General features: G+C 42.0%; 1 protein-coding gene and 1 non-coding gene across 3 annotated transcripts; both read left to right on the top strand.

Moving 5' to 3' along the window:
* Window positions 1-294: 294 nt before the first annotated feature.
* LOC129867430 (E3 ubiquitin-protein ligase UHRF1) lies at window positions 295-14,985 on the top strand. 2 transcript variants are annotated; one of them, XM_055940822.1, is made up of 17 exons: window positions 295-446; window positions 1,675-1,837; window positions 1,939-2,205; window positions 2,427-2,575; window positions 4,333-4,548; window positions 4,773-4,888; window positions 9,898-10,084; window positions 10,534-10,657; window positions 10,829-10,936; window positions 11,148-11,252; window positions 11,414-11,520; window positions 11,963-12,125; window positions 12,284-12,421; window positions 12,518-12,641; window positions 12,850-13,001; window positions 13,356-13,454; window positions 13,557-14,985. In XM_055940822.1, exons 2-17 carry the CDS (start codon window positions 1,685-1,687, stop codon window positions 13,701-13,703), a joined length of 2,355 nt encoding a protein of 784 aa, XP_055796797.1. In that variant the 5' UTR covers window positions 295-446; window positions 1,675-1,684; the 3' UTR covers window positions 13,704-14,985. The 2 variants fall into 2 exon arrangements, with proteins under 2 accessions (XP_055796797.1, XP_055796798.1); XM_055940823.1 differs by having other exon boundaries at window positions 1,680-1,837.
* LOC129867728 (small nucleolar RNA SNORA22) lies at window positions 10,292-10,428 on the top strand. Its single transcript, XR_008761672.1, has one exon. It is a non-coding gene; the product is annotated as a small nucleolar RNA SNORA22 (small nucleolar RNA).
* Window positions 14,986-16,315: the final 1,330 nt, after the last annotated feature.

The raw sequence follows: 16,315 nt of genomic DNA on the forward strand, positions 1-16,315 counted from the left end.
AGTTTGAAGAAATCACATTGTGCATTTTTTGTCAAATGTATCTAACGTTTGGTGTCGATCTGTCATCTCGCAGGCATAAAGTTGTGCTAAAAGTTTGTAGAACACAGTTCTGTTTCTGTGTTTGTGTAAATTGACGGTACAATCAATCTGGCGCCAAATTCTCGGAAGAGGGAAGGCCAGCGAGAACCTAGTTTCGCGGGCTGAGGCTAAGCTCCGGTCACAGTTTTGATTGACAGGAATTTTAGCCCATCAGAGACAAATTCAGAATGGTAATAGCCAATAGTGGAAAGAAGGCGGCGACATTCACTGTTGAAGAGTCTTATTGATTGAGTCCTCTAAAAGCAGTCTACAGAAGAGTTGTGAATTTGATCAAGAAGTAGTATAGGATTACGTTTGACGGTTTAATAAACGTCATATAATTATTTGCATTTGTAAGAAAAGAACAGGTAACGTAATGTTTCTTCTTTGGCAAGTTTGATTTTTGAAAGTTGCTAGCTAACTTGGTACAGTGAATGCCTCATTCCAACCAGCTAACTTTTGCTAGTGAATTATTAATATTATAATTTCACTCGACAGTTTGCATGGTAACTCACAAGCTATGTGTAAGTGCCATCAATGTAACGATAATGTTTCCTTTGGTTAGCTAGTTGTAGGAACTCCAACCTATTAGTTGATGTTGTAGCTAACGTTAACTAGCTAGCTATGCTAATGTAACGTGGTGTGCTGTGCTGTCAATGTCGATTAACGTTACTATCAGTGTACTATTTGTTACTATCGTGGATGATGACGTTCTCTCTAGTTAGTTTCAACATTTCAATGGCTACCCCCATTACATTACCTGTTAACCAACGTTAGTATGACTTCTTAGCTAGTTAGTTCTAACTTACTAAGATGCTTACTTAACGTTAACTATTGCAAAAATGTTTGTTTACGACGGCTGAATATTACTGATCTTGTTTATTTAATGTTAGTTAGTGTTACTTGAATCATAGCTAGCTAATTATTACATTAAATTACCTGATTTAGTTAGTCAATTGAAATAGCGAGCTGCTTGTCAATTGTTTCCCAATATTGTTTAATGGTTCGTTTGTGTAGCAAGCTAACCAGCCAACAATTGTAAGTCTAAGTAACTGGTCAAGTATAATAACAGTAGTAGTTACTGCCACAACATTGTGTAGCTTATCCCAGCTGACCCGAGAGAACCAGCCTCCTCCCAGCTGAACACAAAGCTTCGCTAGCTAATGTAAAATAAAACGAATTATATTTTTGAAATATATATTTCATACTGTCTACCATAGCAATTCTATTCAAGTTTCGAGAGTATGTGCGCTTGGAACATTGTCAGGAAGCGAAGCCACGTTGTTTGATATGAGCGCTGCCTTCGCGCCAGGATGGGGTCGCAATAGCTGCATTTAAAAGGGTAGGAGTGGCTTACTCACCCAGTTTCCCGCACTGTTAAAATCAGCATGGCATGTTTGTTGAATGTTCCCCCAGTCATTGAATGGGATTTGGGGAAGTATTCTAGAATTAAATAATGAATGTTTGATCCACTTGATCAATAGTTGGCACAGTAATACTCAAAGGAAAGTGGGAGAAACATTGAATGGTGCTGCTTTTGAAGCTCAGATGGTGCAATGCTGCCATTAACCCACAGTTTGGCTCCCCTTTGCATAGGGCAGCTGCAATGTGGATTCAAGTGCGCACCATGGATGGCAAGGAGACCCATCGGATTGACTCCCTGTCCAAACTTACCAAGGTGGACGAGCTGCGCCTCAAGATCTTGGAACTTTTTAAGGTTGACCCAGAGAAGCAGAGGCTTTTTTACCGGGGAAAGCAGGTGGGGAAGATGGATACTTTTCTGTTTAATTCAGTTACAACCGTGTTGCTGGGGTCCTTAGTAATCATGTCTGAATTAATATGTTCTGTTTCTGGTCCCAGATGGAGGACGGCCACACAATCTTTGATTACAACGTGGGTTTGAACGACATAGTGCAGCTGCTTGTTAGACAGGCCGCGCCCCCTGCTGCTGTCCTCAAAAGCAAGGACAAAGAGGCCGAGCTGTCTGACTCTGACTCTGGCTGTAGCTCGGCGCAGAGTGAGTCGGACAAGAGCTCCACCCACGGGGAGGCCGAGGTGCAGGCAGCTGGCACCTCCACCCAAACCGACTTTCCAGACCTGGTCGACCCCGGCTTTGGCTGTTACAAGGTAAACACAGGGCGGATCTCTAAAAGCCCTAGTATTTGCTGTACTGGTATCATTTGATGGGGTAAAATTATGCTTTTAACTTAAAATCAAAAATGTTATTTGCGTTAATATTTTGGAGTTCTTTAATTGGGGTTGAATATAATAGCTAGTCTTAATTTGAATTTTGCAAAACACAAGTTTGAAAAATTGTTAATATTGACTTTGTGTAATTTCCCCCCCAGATTAACGAGTTTGTTGATGCCAGAGACTTGAACATGGGTGCCTGGTTTGAGGCCCAAATTGTGAACGTTACAAAGACATCTGGAGAGGAGGGCTCAGACACTAAACCCAGCGAAGAGGAAGTTATTCACTACCATGTCAAATATGAAGAGTGAGCATTTTATCAAGTATTTTATATTTAAAGATCGGATGGATATGTCATGCCTCACTGGTGACTGTTACCCTCCGCAAACATGTATAGAAAACATGTGGAACTTATTGCCGTTTAGTAAAGAGGTGGACCAATGGGGAAAAAGATTGGCCATGTCCCAATTATCTCTCCTTCCTCCCAAAAGGTGTTCACTTCCCTTTACTGATTTTTAAAGGAAATGACTGGTATAAGAAATATTGTGATACTCACTAGCCCAGGTCTTCACCCATCTAATGCTTTTAGATTTTCTGTGAAGTAGTGAACGAGTGCACACTTCACAGGCCTCGACATTAACTCTTTTCTGGGACATTAAAAAATATATATTTGTTGGATGACATGATAGATTTAAGTAGTACAAATGGACAAGTACATTTTTTAAATAAAAAAACAAGTTAATCATTGCACAATATCAAACAATTATATCAGAATTGGATCAGAGAGCCAACATTGAAATAATATTCAAATCTGTTTTTCATGTAGGCCTACATGTATAAAAAATGAAGCCCACGGGGCAAATTGTAGGTGATATGCAAATTGTCAAAACCAATGCCGACGTGAGGGAGGCGCTGGGAAATGGAGTCTAACTTTAATGAGACTTTAAATTACACATATGTCATGTTTCACAAATCTAATGCAGGGTAATTTACATTAATGTCTGAAGGCTTGATTCCGTCGACATACGGTTCGTTCAGATTATATGGACAGTGCCTGTTGCACATCACCCTGAGTGGAGGCGATCAGCATTTTGAAATGATTTAATTGTTTCAACTTAATTTTGTAATTTTATAAAGCATGTCTTACCTTGTTTCAAAGTAGCCTAGTCAAAATACGACTATAAAAGTGTTGAGGGAATTATTTTATAAACACTTTAATATGCCATTGAAACCAGCATTTTCCACATGTTCTAGTGGTTTTCAAATCAACTTTATTGTGTTGTCCAGCAGGCAAGCCATAATCCTAGTTATCAGTAACCCATGCTAGTTGATGCATCTTTAAATCTCTTAATTTCTAATAAATATTTCCATCTCACGTGAAACTGCTGTATTTTGAAACATGCTTGAATATGTAAAGAAGCCAATAGGAAGGGTATAGCCTACATTTGTCTGATTCTCAAAAAATATAGTAATGCATTTTATTTTGTAAAGTATTTTGCGTCATACAACGATGTAAAAAAGGTGTTACAGACTTTGCTGTATAAAAAAATTGGACACGTTTAAAGGACTAGTGGTTAAAAAAGTTTGTCAAGCCCTGCTTCAGGGGACAAGAAATTGGGATGCACCCATTTCTTTTTGACCACATGCTGCCAATACCACAGTGTACTACTCAGTTTCTGTATCTGTTGCAGAACACCTTATTCCTAGTGGGGCTTCAACATTCATTTCTTTCCTGATAAGTCTATGCAAAAAAATATATATAATTCCATAACACGACAATTGGCAAACGAATTACAAATATTTGTGCTTGATAAATTGTACATTACCATACCACATTGTTTTGCCTGCCAGTGTGTAAAAACCAGAGGAACATTTGAAATTAACGATTTGTATTACTCCAATGTGCCCCCGGCAGTCAAGTTCCTCAGAATTCAAACACTACTTTGAGCTGCTTCTGTTCTTTCAGTTATGTCAATCAGCTTACAAAAGCCCCATTTATGTAGGAAGCACCTGCCGTGTGCATCTGAGCTGAATACTGACACTGCCTCTGTGTGGTCTCTATAGCTACCCAGAGAATGGTGTGGTGCCGTTGCATTCCAAGGATGTGCGCCCGCGTGCCCGCACCGTCTACCAGTGGCACCAGCTAGAGGTGGGCATGGTGGTCATGGTCAACTTCAACCCCGACGAACCCAAGGAGCGCGGCTACTGGTACGATGCCCAGATCCAGAGGAAGAGGGAGACACGCACCCTGCACGAGATCTACACCAAAATACTGCTCGGGTAATAATTGGTCCTGTTCATCTCTACTTTTAATAAGCAAAAAGAGAGTACATTGTCTCTCATAGAATAATTCAATAGTGTGTTTCTATTGATTACTTGTTATATATTAGCTACACAGTATAGATTGCACTTTTTTATTATGTTGATGTCATAGTTTTCCATTGGCATTTTGTTTGCACAGTTGTACCATGACAGGTATCCTAAGAGCTTGTGTTTTATTTCAGGGATGCCGGTGACTCCCTGAACGACTGTAGGATCATGTTCTTGACTGAAATTTACAAAATCGAGGAGCCTGGAGCATTGGATGGATCTGGAGTGGGATCTGACAGTCCATTGAAAAGTAAGTTGGAGCTGTTTAGCTGGATTTCATCGGGTGTATTCACTAGAAAGCAAACGCGACAAAACTATATATTTTTTATTTAACTAGGCAAGTCAGTTAAGAGCAAATAATTATTTACAGTGACGGCCTAAGAACAGTGGATTAACTACCTTGTTCAGGGGCAGAAGGACAGATTTTTACCTTGTCAGCTCAGGGATTCGATCTAGCAACCTTTCGGTTAGCATGTTGGGCCAGTAACCCACTAGGCTACCTGCCGCCCCTTTAATGGACCAACCTGGATTTGTCCAATAGCTTGTTTCTGTTTTGCTACTGTGCCAAATGTTTTGCACCAGAATCTGACTGAATCCACGTACACAGTAGGATGGTTATTATGCAGTGGTCTAAGGCACTGCATCACTACAGACCGTAGTTCGATTCCAGGCTGAATCACAACTGGCCGTGATTGGGAGTCCCATAGGGCGGTGCACAATTGGCCCAGCGTTGTCTTTGTCAATAAGAATTTGTTGGTAACTGACTTGCCTAGTTAAATAAAAGAATCCAGTTCAAGAGTTATATTTATAAAGTAACACAATAACGAGGCTATATACAGGGGGTACCGAATCAATGTGTGGTTGTATAGGTTAGTTGAGGTAATTTGTACATGTAGGTAAGGGTAAAGTGACAATGCATGGATAATAACCAGAGTAGTAGCAGTGTACAAAATCAAAGGGGGAGTGTCAATGTAAATTGTCCAGGTGGCCATTTTATTAATTGTTCAGCAGTCTTGTGGCTTGGGGGTAGAAGCTGTTAAGGAGCCTTTTGGTCCTAGCCTTGGCTCTCCGGTTCCGCTTGCTGTGTGGTAGCAGAGAGAACATTCTGACTTGGGTGACTGGAGTCTTTGACAATTTCTTGGGCCTTTTTCTGACACCCCCTAGTATATAGGTCCTGAATGGCAGGAAGATTGGACCAGTGATGTACTGAGCCGTACGCACTGCCCTCTGTAGCGCCTTACACCATGCACAAACCAGACGCGCTGCGAGAAATAAATGTACACATGTTTTCAGTCATTGCGCCCACACTGCTCGCGCGCGCCAACGAGCGTCTGCGCTGCCAGGCGCTAAAATAGGAGTTGATTCTATTTGTGACATAGAACGAGCTGCAAGTCCTGCCTCTCCCATCTTCTCATTGGTTTTTAGGAACATATACCCACGTGGGTGATTGAAGATTAACTGAGGTTGGTTGTGGTAATGCACCTTATTATGAAAGTTAGTTGCCATATAAAGTCCAAGAAAAAGAAGCCTGGAAGGAGGAGAGATGACTAGAAACAATTTGGCTGACTTTTATGTATGGATTAATTGTCGGAGTAGAGGACCTGGTGTTACGGTTGGATGCTGAGCAGTTGTCATACCAGGCGGTGATGCAACTGGTCAGGATGCTCTCAATGGTGCAGGTGTAGATCTTTTTGCGAATCTGGTGACCCATGCCAGATCTTTTCACTCTCCTGCGGGGGAAAAGGTGATGTCGGCTCTCCTTTTCCTGTTACCCACGATCATCTACTTTTTCTTGCTCACAATGAGGGAGAGGTTGTTGTCCTGGCACCACACGACCAGGTCTCTGACCTCCTCCCTGTAGGCTGACTCGTCGTTGTCGGTGATCAGGCTTACCGCTGTTGTCGTCAGCAAACTTAATGGTGATGTTGGAGTTGTTTGGCAACGCAGTCGTGGGTGAACAGGGAGTACAGGAGGGGATTAAGTACACACCCCTGGGGGGCCCCTGTGTTGAGGATCAACGTGGCGGATGTGTTGCTGCCTATCCTTACCACCTGGGGGAGGCCTGTCAGGAAGTCCAGGATCCAGTTGCAGAGGGAGGTGTTTAGTCCCAGGGTCCTTAGCTTAGTCATGAGCTTTGTGTGCACTGTGGTGTTGAATGCTGAGCTGTAGTCAATGAACGGCATTCTCACATAGTTATTCCTTTTGTCCAGGTGGGAATGGGAGATTGTGTTTTCTGTTGGGGTGGTATGTGGATCTCGGGTTTCTGTAATGATGGTGTTGTGAGCCATGACCAGCCTTTCAAAGCACTTCATGGCTACTGATGTGAGTGCTACGGGGCGCTAGTCAATTAGGCAGGTTAACTTCTCCTTCTTGGGCACAGGGACTATTGTGGTCTGCTTGAAACATGTTGGTATTAGACTTGGGCAGGGAGAGGTGGAAAATGTCAGTGAAGACACTTGCCAGTTGGTTTGCGCATGCTTTGAGTACACGTCCTGGTAATCCATCTGGCCCCGCGGCTTTGAATGTTGACCTGTTTTAAAGGTCTTGCTCACATCGGCTACCGAGAGCGTTACAGTCATCCAGAACAGCTGGTGCTCATGTATGCTTCAGTGTTGCTTGCCTCAAACAAGCATAAAAGGCATTTAGCTCGTCTGGTAGGCTCGCGTCAATGGGCAGCTCGTGGCTGGATTTCCCTTTGTAATCTGTAATAGTTTGCAAGCCTTGCCACATCCAACAAGTGTCAGAGCCGGTGTTGAAGGATTCAATCTTAGTCCTGTATTGACACTTTGCCTGTTTGATGGTTCATCTAGTTCTGGATTAGTGTCATGCTCCTTGAAAGCGGCAGCTCTAGCCTTTAGCTCAGTGCGGATGTTCCCTGTAATCCATGGCTTCTGGTTGGAATATGTACGTACGGTCACTGTTGGGACGACGTCGTCGCCGTATTCATTGATGAAGCCGGTGAGTGAGGTGGTATACTCTTCAAAGCCATTGGATGAATCCCGTAACATATTCCAGTATGTGCTAGCAAAACGGTCCTGTAGTGTAGCATCCGCATCATCTGACCACTTCCGTATTGAGCGAGTCACTGGTACTTCCTGCTTTAGTCTTTGCTTGTAAGCAGGAATCGGGCGGATAGAATTATGCTCCGATTTGCCGAATGGAGTGTGATGGAGAGCTTTGTATGCGTCTCTGTGTTTAGAGTAAAGGTGGTCTAGGATTTTCTTTTCCCTGGTTGCACATGTGACATGCAGGTAGCAATGAGGTAAAATTGATTTAAGTTTGCCTGCATTAAAGTCCCCAGCCACTAGGAGCGCTGCTTCTGGATAATTTATTTTTGTTTTTTTATGGCTTTATACAGCTTGTTGAGTGAAGTCTTAGTGCCGGCATCGATTTGTGGTGGTAAATAGACGGCTACGAATAATAGGAGAACTCTCTTGGTCGATAGTGTTGTCTGCAACTTATCATGAGGTACTCGACCTTTGGCGAGCAATGCCTTGAGGCTTCTTTAATATTAGACATGGCACACCAGCTGTTATTGACAAATAGACACACACCCCCGCCCCTCGTCTTACCAGACATAGCTGGTCAGTCCTGCTGATGCATGGAAAACTGTATATTATTAGCCAACTGTATTATTCGTGTCGTCGTTCAGCCACGACTCAGTGAAAGATAAGATATTAGTTTGTCTCGTTGGTAGCATAGTCTTAATCGTAGATTGTCCAGTTTTTTCCCCCAATGATTGCAAGTTGGCCAAAAGTACGGACGGTAGTCGAGGTTTACCCATTCGTCTCTGAATTATCACAAGGCACCACGGCCCCCTTTTTCTCCATCTTCACGCGAATGACGTGGATTTGGGCCTGGTCACGAAAGCAGTACAGCCTTTGAGTCGCACACGGTAGCAGCAACATTAGGTACAAAATAAGTTATGAACAATGCGGGGGGGGGGAAACAATACAGCAGTTGGTTAGGAGCCCGTAAAACAGCAGCTATCCCCTCCAGTACTCATACTCTCACTAATATCAATGCAAATTGAAGTATCAACACATTTTATACACTGATGTAAATAATTGACTTGCACTCAATACACAGATGCAGACAGCGCAGTAGTTTCTATTTTGTCACAAACGGCCTACGTGTTTAGTCTGTTCTTGTGTAGGGTCCGTGCATTTCTCAGCCCGGTTTTCATGAAGGATGAGGATGCATGTAAAGCACATGCAGAGTTGCAAACGTTCTGCAGGCTGAAATCAGGTTTTAGTTCAACGTTGGAGGCAGATGTTAGAGAACGACATACTATTGTTACCATAGAGATTGGGATTAATCTTGACATATTTCGCGATCCAGCACAAGATTCATTTTTAGTTATGATGGCTACACAAATCAATATGTTCTTATAGTTTTTTACAAAGTGCTGCCTGCGCATATTTAGTTTGCTTGTGTGGATTCATCCAAAACACTGGTTGTAACTGGAATTTTCAGGCAAACTAAAAAAGGAGAGCAGTCGTTGATAATATCAAAGAAGAACCCAGTTTAATAATAGAATTTAGGGAAATACCTTCAGAAGCATAGAAAATATCTCACTGGCCTCTTGGTGAAGGCCTTTTATAGTCTAATACCAGGCTCTCTAACCCTGTTACTGGAGAGCTACAGTCCTGTAGGTTTTCACTCCAACCATTATCAAGCCCACCTGATTTCTAATAATTACCTTGTTTATAAGCTGAATCATGTTAGTTACAACTGGGGTTGGAGCAAAAACCTACAGGAGGGTAACTCCAGGAACAGGGCAGGGTTGGAGAGCCCTGGTCTAATCAGACGGTATCAAATGTTCTCTAAACATCAGCCTGAGAGGCTTGTACGAAGTACAAACATTAGACTGACTTTGCCAGCTGCTACAGAATCACATTGTTCATAATGTCATCAATACTATAATATTCAGTGTGTCCTTGTGCCTTCAGTAACTGACGTCAATCACTATCAAATGATATGAGAACAACCCATAACATTCAGTATCAAGTGTCGTGACCATCAACCAACACACATCAGTGTCACAAACAGAACACTGGAAATCATGTGTGTTGCAGAAAGGGAAAACGTGTGGATATGCTAAGCATTGTGTGAATTACTCTTAACTAAAAATGAACTTTATTCATCTTAAATATTCCCAGTACACACATGCATTTCCTACTGAAGGGTTTACAGTACTCATCTAAACGTTTACAAGTCAAAGGGCTGACATAGTCTTCGCTCCTGTTTTTACTCCAGGGTCAAACGGACCTGAGTGCAAACACTGCAAAGATGACCTCAAAAAGAACTGCCGCTGGTGCAACTGCCACGTGTGCGGTGTGAAGCAGGACCCTGACAAGCAGCTGCTGTGTGACGAGTGTGACATGGCCTTCCACATCTACTGCCTTAACCCCCCACTGACCAGCCTCCCCGACGATGACGACTGGTAAGTATGCTACAGTACTGATGTTTGGCCAGTACCCCCTTCTAGAGCTGCTTATGTGACTGTCTTAGTCATGCACTTGAAGCATGTTTCTAAATGGAGTTTAATGTGATTTCAAGCTGTTTATTTGGCCAATTTGAATTGAGTATTATTCATTAGTTTCTTTCTACCGTGAGCTGTACTGTCCAAATTACTTGAAGAAAAAAGTCTCTGCACAGAGAACACCCACGGGTGCTAGTGTTGCTCCCCCTGGTCTCATATTTGTGCTACAGTGAAGTGTGGTCTGTTACCTCTGCATTGGGGGAGTTGTCTTCTCTCCTACATGTATTCAGCGGACTAGCACAACTTTCCACATGCCCATATTAACACTACAGGAGCCATGTAGTGGCTTTATACTGCATTTATTTTGGATGTCCTGTTCCCTGCTTGCTTTAACCTCTGTATTTATCTAGGTATTGTCCCGAGTGCCGCAACGATGCCAGTGAAGTGGTCTTAGCAGGAGAGAAACTCAAGGACAGCAAGAAGAAATCCAAGATGGCGTCCGCTAGCTCAACCAGCCAGAGAGACTGGGGAAAGGTAAGCGCATTGAGGAATGTTGATGGGTGGATCTACCTCTTAGTAAAATAGCAGAGGTATAATGATGGGTCCTGAGACATCATACACCCAGTTACCCTTCTGAACTTTTTGTTGTTAGTTTAGTAAACTGTGTATACCCAAGTGTTTTTACACAACCTCTTCTCCTATCAGGGCATGGCTTGTGTCGGCCGCAGCAAGCAGTGCACTATCGTGCCCTCAAACCACTACGGCCCAGTCCCTGGCGTCCCCGTTGGAAGTATTTGGAAGTTCAGGGTCCAGGTGAGTCACTTCTGTTTGCAACAGGCTGAAGAGGAAAGTCATAACTGCAGTATTATTTTTTTGTATAATATACCCAAAAACGTTGTAATTTTAATTTGACAATGTCAAAAGGAGTCTTGTGGGTGGATTTGATTGAATGAACCCCTTAGTGTTTGTTGTAATGGCTGTCGGTCCTGGTAGGTTGTTCTCTGACATTAAACACTGTGTACAGGTGAGTGAGTCTGGTTGTCACAGGCCACATGTAGCTGGGATCCATGGGAGGAGCAACGATGGATCTTACTCCCTTGTGCTGGCAGGGGGTTATGAAGATGACCAGGTACATAAGCTCTCTTCCATATTTTTCCTTTACATGTGCCCATAATGTACATAGTTAAAAAGTAAATGGAAGATTAAGTCTAACTAGATGTAACGGAATGTTGTGAACACCTTAAGCATGAGAAGTCACTGTGCAAATTCTGGTTTTCAATTGGTTCCCAGGATAATGGCAACGAGTTCACCTACACCGGCTCAGGAGGACGAGACCTGTCTGGCAACAAGAGGACAGCTGAACAGTCGTGTGATCAGAAGCTCACCAATATGAACAGGTAAGTCTCTGCACAGAGAACACTCACTGGTGCTGGTATACCTCCCCTGGTCTCCATATCTGTGCTACAGTGAAGTGTGGTCTTGTTACCTCTTCTCCTACATGTATTCATCAGACCAGCACAACTTTCCCCATGCCACTATTAACGCTACGTGTGTGATAGTGGCTTGAATGAGGTTGAAATGGGTGGACGCTTGGGCTTATTTGCTTTGCATGTCTATGCCTCTTGAGCTTTAGGTTGACTGTTTTTAACAATCATGACCTGTTCTAACAATTCACCTTTTAGTGTATTCAGTATAATTGAAAATTATTCAAGTAGGACATCTTATTTGCTGTTTAAACTGTAAAGTATTTTGAGTGAGTTTTGGCATGGATTATTCACTGCCATCCATAATTTGATTATCATTTGAATGACTCAATCCTCATTTGCCTGTGTGACCCAGAGCTCTGGCTCTGAACTGCAATGCGTCGGTGAACGAGAAGGACGGGGCTGAGGCCAAAGACTGGAAGGCAGGCAAGCCGGTCAGGGTGGTGCGCAGCTCCAAGGGCCGCAAGCATAGCAAGTTCAGCCCCGAAGACGGCAACAGATACGACGGCATCTACAAGGTTGGAATGCCCAGGCGTGAAATGGGGATGTTGATTCTGAAATGAATTTCAATATGAAAATACTGTGTATTGTTACACCCTTAGCAATTCACAAGCCTGCTTCCTTCGTCTTGTCCTGTGGTTCCATGTTGACTCAACAATTCCCTCATCTCTTCCAGGTGGTGAAATACTGGCCAGAGAAGGGCAAGTCCGGCTTCCTGGTCTGGAGGTACCTGCTCAAACGAAACGACTACGAGCCAGCGCCATGGACCCGGGATGGCAAGGAACGCATCAAGAAACTGGGACTCACAATGCAGGTAGAGGCACGGATTATCCTGTTAACTGCAGCTCAGGCACTCTATGCCTTTCTATAACTTGTTTTGATGAGTCTACATCCTTTTAATATTTTGTAGTATCCTGAGGGCTATCTGGAGGCCCAGGCTGCCAAGGAGAAGGAAAAGGAGAACAAGGAGAAGGAAAATGAGGTGACTGAAACACCCACCAAAGGGAAGCGGAAGAGAAAGTCTCAGTGTAATGGTGGGTAGTTCTTCAAAGTAGCTGCAGAATTAGCTTTAGCCACACAAAAGATTTCCAACAGAATACAGGTGCAAATGGTTAATGAACACTATTCTCACTTTTACAATCATGAGTGGTATTGACTGTAGAGTCAGTTCTAAATGGGTGTCCATCTCTTTTCTCCCAACCTTCTGTGTCCATGTGCTACCTCTCCTAACCTCTTTTGTAGCTGAAGAGAAGTTGTCACCAGCCAAGGGAACTCCCAAGAAGATGAAAGTTGAGGCTTATAAACTGACCAAAGAACAGAAGGCTTGGATCAAGGGTGACGAGTCCAACAGGAAGCTGTGGGGTGAAGCCATGGAGTCTCTGGCTCTTGGCCCGGTAAGAAAGTTCTCGTCAGATTTCACACCATTGGAATTAATTTATTTACCCTTTACTTATCCAGATAGGATGTTATTTTTTCTCAGTGAGACTAATGCAAAGCCAATCACTTTTGATATGACCATGTGAAGCTTTATAACCAGGCAAGCATTGATGTTAATGCTGGATCTTTTGATTGTCATCATCACTGGTGGTGTACTGAGCATTGTCTTTACGTAATATCCATTGAAGGGCTGATAGAAAGCATTAGGATGTGTAAAATGACTTGGTTATGCAGCGTCTGCTTTTCCATGTCATTCTCCTCACCATGGGTTTGGATACTAGGTACTTAACAGTTTACTTTTGCTTTTCCAGAAATTCCTGAACAAAGTTGAGGAAGTCTTCTCATGTATATGCTGCCAGGAAGTGGTCTTTCAACCTATCACCACCGAGTGCCAACACAATGTCTGCAGGGTAAGTTGCTCTTCTTTGCTAGCCTTGACATTTTGCCTTTCTGTCCATTTTGAGGAAGAAAAATAGACAAGAGATTGAAAGTTGCACTTTTCCTTTTTCTAGGAATGCCTTCAGCGGTCTTTCAAGGCAGAGGTGTACTCATGCCCGGCATGTAGGCACGATCTGGGGAAAAACAACCCAATGACTGTCAACAATCCCCTCCAAGCCATTCTCAACCAGTTCTTCCCAGGATACAGCAGTGGACGGTGATAACTTGCTCCACATGCTTGACCAGCATGGAGACAACATGAACTATGAGGGAAGTTAAGCATTTCAGTAAAGACAAAAATAACTTTTCCTAATATATTTTACAAATGTAACACTGTCTGTTTGGCGAAATGCCACCCCCTCTTCTCTGGTCCTATTTGTCATTAACTGTAGTTGATGTAATTAAGCTGCCTTGATCAAATGTATCTGTAACCTTAATGTTATTCTGTTAACAATGCATTTTAACTTGAACTGCCAAAATTAATACACAAGTCTAATTCCTTCAAGCACATGTGGTTTTAAGATGACTATGATGTGTATACTTTGCGGAATCTTTTGTTAGAGCAGATGGACATGTTAATCAATTGCATACACTTATATTTAGGCAACACTCCCTTATTGAATGTATTTTATATTCTAAGTTTGATGTCCAATAGAACTGTCCTTAACTCATGTATTTCTTAAGCGAAGCACAACTGATAAATCTGTTAGCGACCCCATTTAAACAATTTATTTTAAGTGTCGGTATGGATTTGATATTGGAACCCCCCTCGCCCCCAAGTAATTAAAAAAAAAAAAAACGTTTATAGAAATTACTTCATGGTGGATGTGAGGGTCATTTCAGTAACAAACGTACTCGTTGTTTTGTGTGTTTACTCTTTACAAAAGTTTTTACATTTCTTTTCCCATGTGTAATCTGATGGAGTTAGTGAACATTTGATTTCAATTTGAGGGGAGCAGATTTACTCACCAGAAATCTATACCTTTCATTAATCTATAAAATTATTGACTTTTGTTCCAATTTGTCATAATTATCCCTTTTAATTGTAAAATGTATGTCACCTTAATCCTTTAACTGCTGTCAAAGCACACTGTTTCTTAACAAGCCCAAAGATGTCATGCGTAACCTTTGTACTGTTGTGCACAATTCCTGTTTAGGTGTCCCACAAAATGCTTTTGATTCAAAGCAGGGCTATAGAACACTTAAACACCTAGCTCTGTTAAACTTTTTTCTCTGGTGGTTCAACTGGAGAAACAGACCCAGAATTGAAATTTTGCTCAGTTTTATATTTTTGCTTGTTCTCCAATATTGCAAAATGAATGCCAGTGGCTGCAGATGTTAGTAATACCTCAAATTTACAATTTGCATAAACTGGAAATGTATATTTTCTAAAATTGTATATTTTTAGAATTGTTTTTTGATATGTAGTATTAGAAGTTGCTTGCACATGTTTTTACAAAGTGCAGAATTTTCCAATAAACCTTTTTATAAAATTATATGAAATGTTACTTTCTCGCTAACAAAAGATACCTTTTTGTCCTAGGTGTCAGTTTAATGACCACAGTATTGTAAAAAAAATAAATGTGTAGATAATTCTGTCTACATTTTAAACTGCATTTGAAACACTACTAAATTGACTCCAGCCACCCTAGTCATAGACTTTCCTCTGCTACTGCACGGCAAGCGGTACCGGAGTGCCAAGTCTAGGTCTGAGGCTTCTAAACTGCTTGTAGCCCCAAGCCATAAAACTCATGACCGTCTAATCAAACGGCTACTCAGACTATTTGCACTGCCACCTCCCGCTGCTACTCTTATCTACATGTACATATTGCCTCAACTAACCGGTGCCACCGCACATTGACACTACCGAAATATCTATATATAATTGTTATTTTACTGCTGCTCGTTAATCAAATCAAATGTATTTATAAAGCCCTTACATCAGCTGATATCTCAAAGTGCTGTACAGAAACCCAGCCTGAAACCCCAAACAGCAAGCAATGCAGGTGTAGAAGCACGGTGGCTAGGAAAAATTCCCTAAAAACGCTAGAACCTAGGAAGAAACCTAGAGAGGAACCAGGCTATGAGGGGTGGCCAGTCCTCTTCTAGCTGTGCCTGGTGGAGATTATAACAGAATATGGCCAAGATGTTCAAATGTTCATAAATGACCAGCATGGTCAAATAATGAGGGTTTGTTACTTTTGCTTATTCGTATTTTTTTCCCAACAATTTTATTAAACTACATTGTTGGTCAGGGGCTCGTAAGTAAGCATTAAACTGTACGGTCTACACCTAGATTCGGCGCATGTAACTAATACAATTTGAAATCATAGCTAATATACTGCCGCCCCATGTTACATTTTTCTGGGCAAGCATTGCCTGATATCCATGTTATTGGTTTTGGTTGTAAGAACATTTACACGTATTTCTTTGTTGCAAAGGATACTGCACTGTTTCTAAGAACATGGCTACATTTGGATCAACAGAACATTCCTTAAAATAAAAAAACAGTTCCGAGGAATTCTGTAGTACAAGTTCCCATTTTGTTACCATTTTGGTGGTTTCCACTAGTTACCACAGCCACAAAGTCAAAATTTGCTATAGTAAAAATATGAAAACAATTTGCTTGTTGGTTTTTGTAATTTGAGTGTTAGGCATACGGTTAGCATTGTGTTCAAGTTTATGGTTAAAATTAGGTTTGCAATCAGATACTACGAAAATAGATTGTAGAAAGAGGCGGGGTTTATGACTTTGTGGCTGGGGTAACTAGTGACGACCCATCTCGGTACCATTTTCGTTTTGATATCGTAAAATGACGCTTCCTGGAGGTTAA

Source organism: Salvelinus fontinalis, chromosome 12, assembly GCF_029448725.1.
Source record: "Salvelinus fontinalis isolate EN_2023a chromosome 12, ASM2944872v1, whole genome shotgun sequence".
In the NCBI taxonomy this organism is placed as follows: domain Eukaryota; kingdom Metazoa; phylum Chordata; class Actinopteri; order Salmoniformes; family Salmonidae; genus Salvelinus; species Salvelinus fontinalis.